Source organism: Sardina pilchardus, chromosome 18 (genome assembly GCF_963854185.1).
Source record: "Sardina pilchardus chromosome 18, fSarPil1.1, whole genome shotgun sequence".
Classification (NCBI taxonomy): domain Eukaryota; kingdom Metazoa; phylum Chordata; class Actinopteri; order Clupeiformes; family Clupeidae; genus Sardina; species Sardina pilchardus.
Window position 1 is genome coordinate 30,286,569 of NC_085011.1, and position 15,628 is coordinate 30,302,196.

The 15,628-nt window shown below is 44.5% G+C and overlaps 2 protein-coding genes across 4 annotated transcripts in view; one reads left to right on the plus strand and one right to left on the minus strand.

The window, feature by feature from the left end:
• Positions 1–10,810, minus strand: part of tbc1d12a (TBC1 domain family, member 12a) — a 26,897-nt gene extending 16,087 nt beyond the window's left edge. For 2 of the 3 annotated variants that reach the window (XM_062519488.1, XM_062519487.1), the window contains exons 1-2: positions 9,106–10,810; positions 1,159–1,282 (exon numbers count right to left, since the gene is read on the minus strand). In XM_062519488.1, the coding sequence (XP_062375472.1) occupies positions 1,159–1,282; positions 9,106–10,586 (1,605 nt within the window). In that variant the 5' untranslated portion in view covers positions 10,587–10,810. The remainder of the gene's footprint in view (positions 1–1,158; positions 1,283–9,105) is intronic. The other variant, XM_062519489.1, reaches the window with a different exon arrangement.
• A 1,582-nt stretch (positions 10,811–12,392) lies between these two features.
• LOC134063994 (D(1C) dopamine receptor) lies at positions 12,393–13,849 on the plus strand. Its single transcript, XM_062519770.1, has one exon. It carries the CDS (start codon positions 12,426–12,428, stop codon positions 13,608–13,610), a length of 1,185 nt encoding a protein of 394 aa, XP_062375754.1. The 5' UTR covers positions 12,393–12,425; the 3' UTR covers positions 13,611–13,849.
• The last annotated feature ends 1,779 nt before the right edge of the window (positions 13,850–15,628 follow it).

The following is a 15,628-nucleotide window of genomic DNA, read 5'->3' on the forward strand; positions in this document are numbered from 1 at the left end:
TGTGCTTAATTCCCATAGGGTTACATAGGGGGTCAAATACTTCCTTCCCCCTAGCATTTAGGAAGAACATTTATTTATTTACGATACGTTCTTCAATCACAAAGAAAATTGGTGTCCTTAGCGGTTTTATTTTTACTCATTTTTTGAATTAAGGCAATAAGATCAATTGTCAAATGATGATTTTATATTCCTCTTTTTAGGAAACTTTAGCATGGTATCAAATACATTTTCTCCTCACTGTATATATGTATGTGTGTGTGTTATTAATTATACATAATTCACTGACTGCAGCACAGTGTTAGGAAATGAGTCGTTCCTAGCTAAGGCCTCCTCTAAATAAACTGTGTGTGTGTGTGTGTGTGTGTGTGTGTGCTTATTCCTGTGGGACTGTAGCTGGCCACCTGCAGTTTGGGTGCAGGGAGGGGGGACCCAGCTGAGCCACAGCAAAGCTGCCCCACAGAGAACACTTCCTCTGCTCGGGAAGCGGTGTGTGTGTGTGTGTGGAAGGGGAGGGGAGAATTCAGCTGGAGACACGGCAGCTGAAGCTAAGACACTGCCAGCTCTGACATTAAAACACTCTCTCACACTCTCTCTCACACACACACACACACACACACACACACACATATGCACACGCCTACGTGTATCCCACACTGTCCTGACTCGCTATTTCCAGCATGTCACTCATCTCTGGGGAATAATTACGTGAGTGTGTGTGTGTGTGTGTGTGTGTGTGTGTAAAAAGTGTGCTGGTGAGTGTGTGATTGCAGGGTAATTTTACACATTCTAGACAGGGCAGTGCAAAAAGCATGTGTCTCTGACTAAACACAGAACTCTGCCCTCACGCTTTTGCCCTGCTCTTTTGGCCACACCGAAGCACTAAGTCCTGACTCTCTTCTTCAGCCCGCGCAGAAGGGACCAGACGATGGTGGATACTTGAGGGAAATGTGCAAGACCATAAAGAGTGTCTGCACTACATCAGAGCAAAAGCTCCACAGTCAATCTGAGAGCACTATGAATCAGGCTCCTGTCATAGTCTTAATATGGGGTTACCACAGTTATAATCAGAGAGAGGGGGAGAGAGGGAGAGAGAGGGAGAGAGAGAGGGGGTGGGGGAGAGAGGGAGAGAGAGAGAGAGAGAGAGAGTTCATGACTCACCTGTTGAGCGCTACTGGAATCTTTGGAGGTGTTGTCCCTTGGTGGGATTTTCCCGAACAACTTCCAACCCGATGTGCTGGCAGCCCCCGACTTCTGCTCTCTGGGCTTTCGGGAGAAGAGGCCTCTGGATGGACAGAATATGAGCAGAGAGGACAGGAGGATGAGAGAAGAGCTTCACACACACACGCCCACCCACACACACACACATATACACACACACACACCCACCCACACTGTGTGAGATGTTTAGGTCTCTTGTTTATTCTTCTTCTGCGCTCTAAGAAGCGAAAGCCCTCGGGCCAAAGCGACGCTCCTCTCTCCCGTTCTCTGGTATCGACCCTTTCGCTCTGAACACCAATTTCCTCCGCCGTCTCTCCCTTGGTCACGAAGCGGGGGTAACCATAGAGACCGTGCGGTCCAGTGATAAGGTAAATGGGCTGTGCTGGCGACCGGAGGCGTGTTTGCACAAAGACCAGGTGCAGTGGCCGGCTGCCTCTCATCCTCTGACAACGCCAGTGTCTATGTGTGAGTGAGAGTGTGTGTGTGTGTGTGTGTGTGTGTGTGTGTGTCTGTGTGTGTGTGTGTGTGCGTGTGACACTACTCTCTGATCAGTGTCATGGAGAATTACAGTCTAGTAGAAACTCAAATAAAAGGAGAGCCTGCTCCATCAGATTCCCTGACAAGCCAACGTATAGCGTAAACTATTAAAGCATAGCCTAAAGAGGGCAGACTTCCTTTTCATAGTCATGTCACCCGACGCACAATTCTCAATGTCTCTCAGAACCGGGTGAAGGCCAATGGAATATTTATGTATCTATCTATGTATTTAGCTGAAGCCTTTATCCAAAGAGACGTACAGAAACCAACTGCAGGGAGCATTCTCCCTAGAGCTATAGGGGTGGAGCGCCTTGCTCAAAGGCACAATGGTGGGGAAATGAACCCAGGACTTTTGGGACTAGTGCATGCTAGCCGAGCTCCAAAGGCACGATAGTACTACCACCCAATGGCTCGATGTCAGACCACTAGAGGTCATACAAACCACATCTGAGCAGCTCCCCACAGAAGTAAGGACAAAGGTGGTCAGACTCCGCAGGTTATATGGAGGAGTACAATTACATGCACACACCTGAACACATGAACAATGCAACATGTCAGACCGCTAGGGGTTAAGAGACAGGGGACACACAAACGTCAGACAAGGTCTCTTTAGAGGTAAGAAAAAAGGTTGTCTTCTGTCAGCAGGTTACAATGGGAGGAGAACAATTACATGCAGATACGCCTGAAGCATGAACAATGCAAGATGTCAGCCCACTAGGGGTTAAGAGACAGGGATATACAAACGTATAAAGGATAGGTCTCTTCAGAGGTAAGAGAAAAGCTTGGACTCTGTCAGCAGGCTACAATAGGAGGACTAAAGGAAGAACACGTGCACACATGAAGCATGAACGACGCAAGACAACAATGCAAACACTTTACGCTTCAGCGTCTGATATGAGGGCAGCCGACCTTGAGACAGAAGCTCCATGCAAAACTGAAATGTGACCTTCAACACCTCAGCTCTCCAGTGTGAGAGAGGAGTTTCCCCGACGATCTATTATCTTACATAAACATTTCAAAACATTACAAGGGCCAAGCATAGACCAGCAGAGGAAAACAATTAGCCTGGCTGTGCATGGAAACAACATGTTGATTGTCTCAGGGCAAAAACAAATGTTTTCAGAAATGCAACAACTGTCAGAATATTGGTTCCTATTCCTTTCCATGCCTTCGGCCTGGAAACAGTTTGATGGCTAGGAATCCTCACATGACTAAGAGTCAGCTTTGTGCAGTACTTTGAACTCTTAAAAGAATACATTGTCTGGCTCTCTGTCGAAGTTGTTTGAAAATGGGCCTATTCTAGAGGCAGAGCCATTGAAAGGTGTCTCGTTGAATTCCCACTGCTCTCCCACCCATTCACTCACTCACCAACCCAAGTGTCTAAACAGTTGAGATTAAAGCGAGTTTGTAAACAAATCACGTTCAAATCGACAACTCTGTACATTAGTATTTACACATCCCATTTCTCCAACCCCTTGCCAGGAGAGATTAAGCTGTTCCTACAGACCACAGCAAATAAATAAAGCCTATTGGTGTCTTTAGTACATTTTTCTGTTCTTTTTAGTCATGTTGATTTGTTACTTTATTATCCTGCTTATATTGTGCATGTTGTGTGTGGTGTCTTAAGCTACTAGGACCTTGAATTTCCCCTTGGGGATCAATAAAGTATCTATCTATCTACCTATCTACCTATCTACCTACCTATTTACCTATCTACCTATCTACCTACCTACCTACCTACCTATCTATCTATCTATCTATCTATCTACCTACCTATCTATCTATGTATCTATCTATCTATCTATCTATCTATCTATCTACCTATCTATCTATCTATCTATCACAGCAATCACAAACAGCATCCATCCTCCATCATCAAGCAGTAAAGGACAGTGGGTCCACCAGCCCTGTCCAGTCCTGTCCAGTTCCCTTCCATTCATTATGGAGGACACAGAGCGTTCATTATGGACACACAGGGCAGCTATAGTGTGAGCCATGAATGGTCACCAATCTTCTGTGGCCAGAATGAAGGCAGTAGCAGGGAAGTCTTTGGCGAGAATGTGTATGTGTATGTGTGTGTGTGTGTGTGTGTGTGTGTGTGTGTGTGTGCATGACAGAGGCGACATAAGCCTGTGTCAAGAGGCAGGCTGGGACAAATCTCTAGTCGATATCACAGGTGCAGCCACCACAGCAGCCCATGAATAAAACATCAGTCCGCCTGGCATCTGTTCAGCTTTCATTTGGCCCACATCAATACCAGCACTCACTCGCTAACACACACCAACACACACACACCGACACACCGACACACACACACACCGACACACACCGACACACACACACACACACACACACTTTGGTGGGCTCAAATGCATCAATTCTAATTCTCACTCACAAGAATGTGTACACACACACACACTTTCATATAACATATTTGCAAGGCACTTTGCATCTCCCTCTCCCTCCCCCGCTCTTTCTGTTTCTCGCTCTCACACACACACACACACACACACACACACACACACACACAAACGTCACATTATAGTCACAATGCACAGTGACAGGCTGCATCTGCGGTAAGCAGCTCACTTTAATTAGCCAACTGAATGGCCATTTTAATCAATTGACCTTTCCATTCATTAGCCAACAGGCCAGTGTGCTGGGGGTGTGTGCTGGGGAGCGGGAGGGGAGGGGGTCAGACCAGAGCCCTGGTCAGGATGCAACAGGCGGCCACAGACCCTACTAAACAGCACTGCTGCCATGGATAACGACTCCCAGGGACAGCATAACAGCCCATCCTGGCCTGTCCCATCCACAGCCGTGGTGACGACAATAACAGTGGAGTCGGAACATACTGTCCTGTTTTATTTTTTGCTCTAAATGGAAGTAGCCACAAACTAGTGGCTATATTACACCTTGTAAAACAGTAAAAGAGATCTTAATATCTTTGACACAACAAGATCTAGGCTACCTGTAAATAAAGTTGAGTGTATTCATGTTTCACTTTCAATTTGACTTATCTAGCATCATCACAAAATAGCCATCTTGGTTCTGCCATTTCCTCATCTGATTCGATGGCTAGCCAATCTCCTGAGAACAGACTCTTAAATGGCATCCAAACTAATGCCAACATGGAGTTCAGCTTAGTACAGTGTTTTTCAACCTTTTTTGAGCCAAGGCACACTTTTTTCATTGAAAAAATCCTGAGGCACACCACCAACCGAAAATTTTAAATAAAATGAAATTTTATGGAAAATGAAATTAAATAAAAATCTGTAGCCCGCATTAACGAAATCAAGTCATTCTTGTCAAAGTGTCTTGAATAGGAATCAAATGAACACAAAGACAATTATTTCTATTCACTCTTTTTTAGACCACTTTGGAAATTGGATAATTTCCCACGGCACACCTAACAATGTGTCACGGCACACTACTGTGCCACGGCACAGTGGTTGAAAAACACTGGCTTAGTAGGCTACACAGTGAAGCTTTCACTTGCTTTTTTCCACCAAGAGTGACCGCAATGGAGCAATGGAGCTATTCTGTTAAAGGGATATTCCGCCATTTGTGGAAATACGCTCATTTTCCACCTTCCCTCGAGCAAAACAATCGATATTTACCTTGTTCCCGTTCATCCAGCCATTCTGTGAGTCTGGCGATACAACTTTTAGCTTCAGCCTAGCATAGATCATTGAATCGGATTAGACCATTAGCTTCTCGCCTGCTAGCTTCATGTTTAAAAGTGACTAATATTTCTGGTAATTTTCCCATTTAAAACGTGTGTCCTCTCAAGTTAGAAAGTGCAATAAGACCAACTGAAAATGAACCCTGCCGTTTTTCTAGGCTGATTTGACATGGAACTACACTCTCATCTGGCGTAATAATCAAGGCAACTTGCAGCTACTGGCACTACTACTGCTTGATGTCTATGGGGACTATTTTCAGATGCTGCGTACGATATCACTGCGCCTATGGTACGTTTGCAAGTTGCCTTGATTATTACGCCAGATGAGAGTGTAGTTCCATGTCAAATCAGCCTAGAAAAACGCCAGGTTTCATTTTCAGTTGGTCTTATTGCACTTTCTAACTTGAGAGGAGACACGTTTTAAATGGGAAAATTATCAGAAATCTTAGTCACTTTTAAACATGAAGCTAGCAGGCGAGAAGCTAATGGTCTAATCCGATTCAGTGATCTATGCTAGGCTGAAGCTAAAAGTTGTATCGCCAGACTCACAGAATGGCTGGATGAACGGGAACAAGGTAAATATCGATTGTTTTGCTCGAGGGGAGGTGGAAAATGAGCGTATTTCCAAAAATGGCGGAATATCCCTTTAAGTTACTGGGCATGAAAAAATTGTACATAGAACATACACTGGTGGTACTTAGCTTTATAAACAATAACCAACTAGAAAAGCAGAGAGCGCAGACCTCCGCCTGTATTGTTCTTCCTAGGTTGTCATACATTTGAACCTAAACTATTCAGATCGCCCATACCATGCCATTACACCACTAAGCGAAAAACATAAACGGCTCTGGAATCCCAACGAGATTACGGATCACTTCCAAAATGTAATGATCTCTTCCTTGGGTCATTTCTGACCTTCCCTGAAAATTTCATCAAAATCCATCCATTACTTTTTTTGTTATCTTGCTAACAAACAGACAGACAGACAGACAGAGAGACCTTGGCGGAGGTAATAACAAGGAGAGGAGGAAGAGGGGAGGAAGAGATGAGGAAGAGTGGCAGAAGAAAGCTAGAGGAGGAGGAAAATATGAGGAAGAGAAGAAGAGAGGATGAAGAAAGGAGGAAGAGAGGCAGCAGAGGAGAGCTAGAGTGAGGAGGATGGAGAGGACTGTATCGGCGCATGTGGTCCAACTCATAAAAGGGGACATTCCACTGTTTCTTTTTTCCAGAGTGCAGGGAGAAAACACAGCAAGAAACAGAGCAAGAGAGTGTACAAGTCTGTGTGTGTGTGAGAGAGAGAGAGAAACGAAGAGGGAGTGATGGAGTGAGAGAAACTGAGCAGGAGCAAGAGAAAGAGAAAGAGAGAAGGGGAGGGAGAGAAGGGGAGGGAGAGAGAGGGAGGGAGGGAGAAAGAGAGAGGTGGAGTGAGAGAGAGAGAGAGAGAGAGGACAAGAGTCTGCAAAACTATTTGGCGTGAGGAAGTTTGAGGATCTGTAAAAGTCATTGTGTAACAGGGCAACAGCTCCATGTTTCAGGTGCACAGGTCTCTCCTCTAGCAGGCTGCTGGGAGCTCCCATAGCACACACAGCACACAGCACAGCAGCGCACAGCCAGCACCCAGACACACACTGGGCCATAGGTCAGCACAGACAGGACAAAGCCATCACTTCACAATGGTTTGGGGCCTGGCTGGGACCGCTTGCTGCTGATGATGGGTATTGTAAACACTGTCTATGTGTGCAAACCAACATGGCTGACCACAGGGGAGCTGATTATCACCCTGAAATGACCTTTTTCAGCTCCTTTCCTGCATCAGGAACTCTAAAGCTGCCATGAGCACTTCACTTCCCACCATCTGAGATTGTTGCTTTGAAAAGGAGAAAAGGCCACACTTTGCATATCAATCTTTTTATTGCACATGCCTTATGGTACAGAAACCAACAAAATAAAAAGATTGATATGCAAAGTGTGGCCTTTTCTCCTTCTCTGATCCTTTCTAAGACACCGAAAGAAGTCTGTGCAATAAAGTGATATATGCCTTTTCTGATCACTTCTAGGTTTTGTCCAGCTCTCTGAAAGACAGGCAAGAGGCTGAGAAAAGCCTGCTCCTACTCTTGAATTACTCTATGTGACCACTGCTTGCTTAATGCATGTCAGTCCAAATGACTGGAGCAGGCACAAGCCCAGCTGAAAGACTCCACTTGACACCGTCCTTCTCTTGTTACCCTCTTATTCTCTTGACAATAGAAATATTTACACACTGTATTTTAAGCAAGGCTTTGATAAAATACCAAAAGGCTCTTCAGCTCCTACTAGCCCATCCAAACGTCAAGATAACTGACTTGCAACCGCTTTCAGAGTCTTCAGAAAAGTATTGAACACACGCAAACACTACATGCACACAGCAGGCATAGTCCACAACAGCGTTGTTAAGCTTGCAACAATTACAACAGCATCAAAGAGTTCAGCTCTTCGCAGTTCTGTTAATTAGGGCAGACGAAGAGACCACAGAGGAGGTGGGAAATGCCTTTGAATACAGGACATCCCTGCTCTGCTTTGCTTTGTCCTGTGAATTAAGTTAACACCAAAGACTTATTTTCAAAATAGCGTACCTGTTTGGTTCCCAAGATTAAAGCAGAAAAAAAATGCCTCTTTTTGCGTCCATAGACAACACAGATCTTGTGCTCTTTAGCAGGGTTGGATTCACTTAAGACGACATCTTATGAAATATACCACTGGAATGCTTTTAGTCTTGGTTTGTGCTCAGAGCACAATAAAGGCGCCACTAGGGAGTGTTTGATCCTTAGTTGGCCTATATTGTACTCAGGGAGATTGCCTTGTTAGTGCATTAACTTACACAGGAAGTATGAAAATGTGGGATAATGCTCTTTATTGCCTTCTGTGTGCATTAACCTACACACTGACTGTAAAAAGGTGAAATAATACTCTATATAGCCTTGGGTGTGCCTTAACTTACACACAGAGCATAAAAATGTGGCATAATGCTGCTCTCTATTGCCTTTTGTGTGTCTTATACACAGAGCATAAAGATATGGAATAATGCCCTCTGATAAAGAGAGATCATTAAAGATATCCTGCATTCTAAGAAACAGCATGGGGCTTTGAAAGAAGTCGTCTGGTACCACCAAATGTAAATGTTTAGTCGGCAACCTAGGCATCGTAGAATGCAATAATTTGACTAAACAAAACAGAATCATAGGCTGCATCCATGACTAGGTGAAGTCACAAACACTGTAAATACTATTAATAGTGTACTACTATTAGGGTGGACTATCGTAGTATATCAGTGAAACCTGTTCAGAGTACATCAGAGGAAGTTCTCACGGCACCCAGGTAAACTTCATACACGTCATACACGTGTCATTACCTAAGGGCAGGTGTAAATCACATGGTGAACCATTATCTCTCCAAGGCACTCTAGGCAGGTCTTAAACTCAAAGGGAAATCAGTCATGATGGGGACTAGAACCTTTTCATATAACTGTCACTAGACTCTCCCGTTAGGGCCACTTATTATTGACCTAATCATTTTAATTTCCTTTGAGGTTTACAAAATGCATATCATAGCTACAATGAGTGTCAGATTGTAGCAGGCTGTGTTTCAATGCTTGAGGCTGTTAGGGCGAAAGATGGTAGAACTGATACCTGGTGAAGAATTCTGCAATGCCGTGTTTCTTGCTTGAGCCCGGCTGATCTCTGTTCATCTCCAAGTCCACTGCATGCCCATCCGGCCACTGATCAGGAGCACTCTTCCTGCGGCTGACTTCAAACCTGTTCCTATAAGTCCCGTCTGGATCCATGCCTTCATCAGCCCCGATATATCCCTCTCCATCGTCGGGACTAAGAGGCGTCGCGTCGCAGCTGAGGGAGACCGCATAGCTCGGTGTAGTTCGGAGCGACTGTGGCCTACTTGGACCATATGCCTCGCTAGAATCCTCTCTAAGACTCGACTCCGTTTGGGTATTTACGTAGCTGGTGTGTTCGGGAGACGGTGTTATGGAGAGCTTAGAAGAAAGTTCAACGAGGTCGTCCTCAGGCTCGAAAGCCCAGCAAGCCGGGTCTGTCAGCTGGACAGCCGGAGAAGCCTCCCCGCTAGCATGGTCAGACTCTCGACTGGAGCAGCCATACGACCCAGGCGAGCTAGGGATGTTTTCAAGTTTATGGGTCAATACGCCGCTATCGGAAAGGCCACCTGCGGTTCCAGGAGTGAGATTCGATATTTCACTGTGAAGAGAGCTATTGTTTACAATCAACAATCCACCATTTGACACCTTTGTTTCTCCGTCAGGGGCATCAAGTTCATTATGTTGTCCTCCTGAGGCGTGCGTTTCCTGGATGTGATCAATACATGTCATATCCATAGGAAAACTAATCGAATTCCCCAAATCAACGTCGCCGTTGGACAGTTTCATGTCTGCAACTGCAGACATGCACGTGCAGTTCTGCTGATGCTTACCAGCACATGACAATGCCGGAGAGACAGCAGTAGACTTTGGCCTGGCTTCTGGATTTAAATGACCCTTGTCCAGTTCACCCGCGTTGGAATCCTCGGTCTCCCCTGCACGTTCCTCCTCCTCGGGCCCTACTGTATCTGAAATCCGAGTTGAGAGTAACATTCCGTTCCCTTCCTGCGGTGTGTCTGTGCTCACAGCTGCAGCCTGGTGGGAAGGGATCCCCCCGCTACCCCCTCCTTCAGCCTCGGAACCCACCGCCACCACCGTCGTTTCAACAGATGATTCAGGAAATCCGTTTAGTATGCCATCCCTGTGCTGTTCTAAAATGACACAGCTGTCGCTTATCGGCCCCGGTAGAACCTTGGGGATCAAGTCGAGCATAATACTGCTCTCCACCGGTGAAGTAACCTGCAAGGACGACAGAGCACCGTCTGAGTTTACATTCTTAGTATGACTGGAAACGTAAACATAACCAGACCCTGGTAGCTCTACCTTATCCGCTGGGTATGACTTTTTGCTTCCGTCATTCAACAGGCGAGATTTTACTTCTCCTATGTTACAATCGAGAGGCGCTGGCCTTAGATGTTTCTTGTTTCCCTCTTCATTTTCGTTTAGATCAACAGACAACGCGAGCACCAACTCTCCATTATCCGCCCTTTCCATTTCATTCATGGTCCGCGTTTAGACTGGCACTTAAAATCCTGCTGCGGAGCCTTTCTTGGCGGCTGGGTAAGATCTCATGTTACAGAGACTCAACTACGCCGTGACAATGCTTTGTTATTTAAGTATTCCATTTCACTGCGATATTAAATCAACCCCGTCTGTTGCTTTCATTGTTTGTTATGGATAATTAACCGAGCGATTTTAGCCAGCTTCACTCCTTCCATAAATAGAGGCCATTTTGAATCTGAGTGTGACGTCATGTCTTTCCCAAGTCACTCGCCGCAAAACTGGGATTTCTTGGAATTGAAGCGACATCTACTGTTCGGAAGAAGTCACTACAGCCTACTACCAGAGACGGATTATACAGACTATCTTTGATACTACGTTCCATGAGCCAACGGTTACAACTTCATAGGCCTATAATTAAAGGATATAGGCCTACGCATGCAATAACAAGAGTTTTACACAACTATTTGTAAAGAGGTAGGCTACTGCAACACACTGCGTAGAACTGGCCTATACCTTTACAAACTATTACGAGGGGGAGGGGGGAGAGACAGTCGCCAGGGGGAGCTACATCCGCCTTCACAGCACATCAGAGCCAACTTAATTGATTGCAACCTAATTACCCCTTGATAGACCTATGCAAATTATATCCATTTTGAATATGAAAGTAACGTGATCGTGGGCGTCACTCCATTATTATATCAAAAGCATTTGTGTAGTAGGCTTACACTGATTAATAACGTTATCAATCGGAATGTCAAGACAATTATAGCCTAGATAGGCTGTTTAGGCCTACATGTGGATGGCACCTATGTCACCTCGGCTAGGAACAGGAGAAATAAGGCTGATTTCTAGGCTAATTTTAACTAGCCACGAAAGAGATACAGAGCCTATTTGGGGGTCAAATTTGGATTGAATACAGTTGAACTGTAGGGGCCATACTTGGCCTAGATGCAGCGTGATTTCGGTCACATTGGAAAGAAAGCGCAATAATCGCTTGTGCATGTATGTTTGATTGGCCGAAATAGGCTATAGCCCAATGCACCTGAGAAAAAAAAAAAAAAAAAAAAAACTGGAAATTACATCTTAGCCATAGGTTTTTAAGCGCTTGCTTTTCCCCCCTTCTTCTTCTTTTTTTACCAGAGTAAAACATGTTTTATATTGTATGCTAAGCCTACATTTAAAATATTAGTATTAGGCTACAGTCAGAATAGTGGAATATGATGTAGTCTATGCTATATTCCTGCTCGTGTGTAATCGTAATAGGCTTGTATCCTATTGGAGACACTCAGTCTTACATGGTCTGAAGCAAGGCGAAGCACCAGAGGACGGTTGGGTGAATTCAAATGTTCGGTAGATAGAAACCAATCACATGCGTCTGCTGTCCTAAAAGCCATGAAGCGTTCCTGGGACTTTTCTCTCTCCAAACCAAGGACACATGGACACAGATAAACCACCGGGTTGTCAAAAAGCAAGAGAAAACTAGACGTCAAACCAAATTCTTCAAGATGACTTTAGGCTACCTACCTGACCCACGTGTGATCAGTCAATCAGCTGGAGATGTGATGAGAGAGTGATTTATTTTTTTATGGCGTATAACTAGGCTATTTTACGAACCAGCTGGGCTCACAAAAAAAGAGGAAGCATCGACGTGTGGGTGATACACGATGTTGGATGAATAGCCTGCTGTTTTGAAGCTAATGAGATATGGATAACTTTACAAATGAAACGCAAGTTCTGTCGAACGGCACGGACGAGGGGACCGAGCGCCGGGACCGTGTCCGTGCGTTGATCATCGGTTTCCTCCTGTTCCTGCTTATAGTCTCGACGCTGCTTGGAAACATGCTTGTTTGCGCGGCGGTTGTAAAATTCAGGCACCTCCGCTCCAAAGTTACCAACTTTTTTGTAATCTCTCTGGCGGTATCGGATCTGTTTGTGGCTGTTCTGGTGATGCCGTGGGAAGCTATCTCGGCGGTGGCAGGCTCGTGGCTCTTTGGCAGTTTCTGTGGTGTTTGGATCGCTTTTGACATCATGTGTTCCACTGCATCAATCCTAAATTTGTGCATCATAAGTCTGGATAGATATTGGGCTATCGCAAGTCCGTTCAGGTATGAACGTAAGATGACACACAAAATGGCCTTCATGATGATTGGGTTGGCATGGACCCTGTCCATCCTCATATCTTTCATACCTGTCCAACTCAACTGGCACATGGCGGAGGAGGACGCAGAGGACGCGCACAGTATCAACCAGACCATAAACTGCAAAGCTAACCTGAACAGGACATACGCCATATCCTCGTCTCTAATAAGCTTTTACATTCCTGTGATCATAATGATTGCCACTTATACAAGGATTTTCCGTATTGCGCAAACACAAATAAGACGAATATCCTCTTTGGAGAGGGCTGCCGAGCAAGCACAAAATAACTTGCATACCGACTGTTCTACTGAAAGCTCATTGAAAACAAGTTTTAAGAAAGAGACCAAAGTTTTAAAAACTCTTTCAGTCATAATGGGCGTGTTTGTGTGTTGTTGGCTTCCGTTCTTTGTTCTAAACTGCATGGTGCCATTCTGTCAGTGCGTCAGCGACACAACGTTCACTATATTCGTTTGGTTCGGCTGGGCGAATTCGTCCTTAAATCCTGTCATATACGCCTTCAATGCGGATTTCAGGAAAGCATTCTCCTCTATCTTAGGTTGTAACAAACTTTGTCCGAGTAACACCGTGGAAGCAGTAAATTTCAGTAACGAACTGGTGTCCTATCACCATGACACGACTCTCCAAAAAGACGCACAACCAATGGTCATTCCACTTCCACATGAAGTGGTCACTTCTAGGGAGGAGATTGGTTTGCCCTTTGACAAGGTGTCGGTGACTTCCCATGTCTCTCGAAACCACAAACATATGCTGTTGCCGGCTATGGGACACTTTGAATGTGATGGAGAAATCTCTTTGGACACAATCACACCATTCACTTCCACTGCGCTCGAATGTGATGGACTACCAGGCCAAATTGATGAGTAATAAAAAGGGGATTATCAGGGAAGTAGCCCCGTTTATATACCCTTTGACTAATTTATGATACGGTGTGTAAATAGTAATGCCGTATATGTTTCGCTATTTATTTAGATGGGGTGTGTTCATGATTTTTGCTACAATTTACTATGTACCGTTGGTGACGTAGGCTAAGCCATACACATTGTCTTCGAAGTTAATTCAAATGACTGTGTTTCCATTTTTTTGCCCTGGGTCTGTTGAGGCAGACTTCCATTGCATTGCTGAATTCCCTTGTAGAGAAAAGACTGTCTGGCTGCTCTTTATAAAATGAAACACCCCATTCACATGGCTGGTAAGTGAACATGAACATTGAGTTGAGATGTTTCACAAAAGATATATAGGCCTAGATAGATTGACAGAAGGATAAATAACTTTATTCAACTAATCAATTATAATTATACACTGGCACATCTCTCTCTCTCTCTCTCTCTCTCCCTCTCTCTCTCCACACACAGAATGTTACGCATTTGCACATTTAAATATTAGGTATTTTCTCATAATGACAATGGCAATGACATAATGGCAAGAACATCATGAGTACTCTAAAGGTTTCCAAATCCTTTTCAATTAAGTCACTTCAGTTACATTCCTGACAGGTCTTGAACTTTGATGACTTCAAATAAAGCCTCAGTTTCCCTTGGATTTGGCAGCTCTCTTCATGTTATTAATGTGTACACTGCCTAATGTTAGAGTCAGAATGTGTCATTTGTGTATCAGCAGAATGTGTCTTCAGTTCTTTAGTTCTCAGAAAGCTCCCGAGAAGGTTTGTCAGTAGGTGTCATTTTTCTTTGTCAGACAAAGAAAAGCTGTGTTCGCTTTCTGATAGGAATAAAAAGCCGAACTGAATCAACATCACAAAGCCTGAAAAAAAAACCCACTATCTTGCAGTGTGACACATGGCACCCTGTTTTGATGTCAGGAGAAATCCTCCTGCTTTTTATCTCCACTGCAAAGTACAAAGGCTGAACAGCAGACAGTAAGGTGGCATATCATATTCAGGCGTGCAGTTGGGCGGAGGAGACCCTTTGACCCAGCTGAGAGCTTCCAGAGAGGGCCGACAGGTGCCATGGCACGCAGGTGTGTGTGCACTGGTAGGCGTTTGGAGAGCAGATGGAGACTAGGCTATGTTTTATGTAGCAGGCAATTCTCTTTTTTTGTAATTCATATTTTCTTTTTTTATTGTGTGGAAAAGTACAAAAGATGCTGCATAAAACTAACATCAGCCAGTTCTCCTTAACAGAAATAAGACAGTGAAATATGTAAATTCTCTACACAGGAAGCCTTAATTGCTCAGATAACAGTGCAAATGTACCTATTTGAAGCCATTATGTAAAAAAGTGTTGTGGCTGATAATGATATCAGTGCCGAAAGTGTGTACAGTTGCAGTATACATACAACAAACACTGCCACTAATTAATCCAATTTTAAGCCTGTTCAGTGTTGAATTCACCAACTCTGTGTGCAGCATACAGCATTTCTCCTTGCTGTGCTCTGCTGTGGGGCATAATTCAGGTGTGTGTGTGTGTGTGTGTGTGTGTGTGTGTGTGTGTGTGGTCACCTCTGCTGAGCTACTGGCATGTGGAAACCTTTCAGAGAAATTCTTTTGTTGTCTCATATTGCCCACTCAAGAGAGAAGCAACAAAGCGTGTAGACGGATGTTTGAAAATCCACTGGCACATCTGCTGGGGAGAGCAGGACTTTTATTATCACAGCCTTGAGGTGTATCAGTGCAATCTCACTTGCCTTTCACTTCGGACTGTGAGCCTTTGTGGCCAAGCTGCCCCTTATCTGGACTGGAAAGTAATGATCAGCAGGGTTGTTTAAAACGGATTATTATCCGGCTCTTCACAATGCTATAACAACGCTCCACTGACTTGAATGGGATTTCCCCAACGTTCTACGGTGAAATATGTTCATGTATTACGCCTTTATCTCAAGTGTTTCTTGAGAGCGGCACGGAGAGCAAGAGATGAAACGCTAATGTC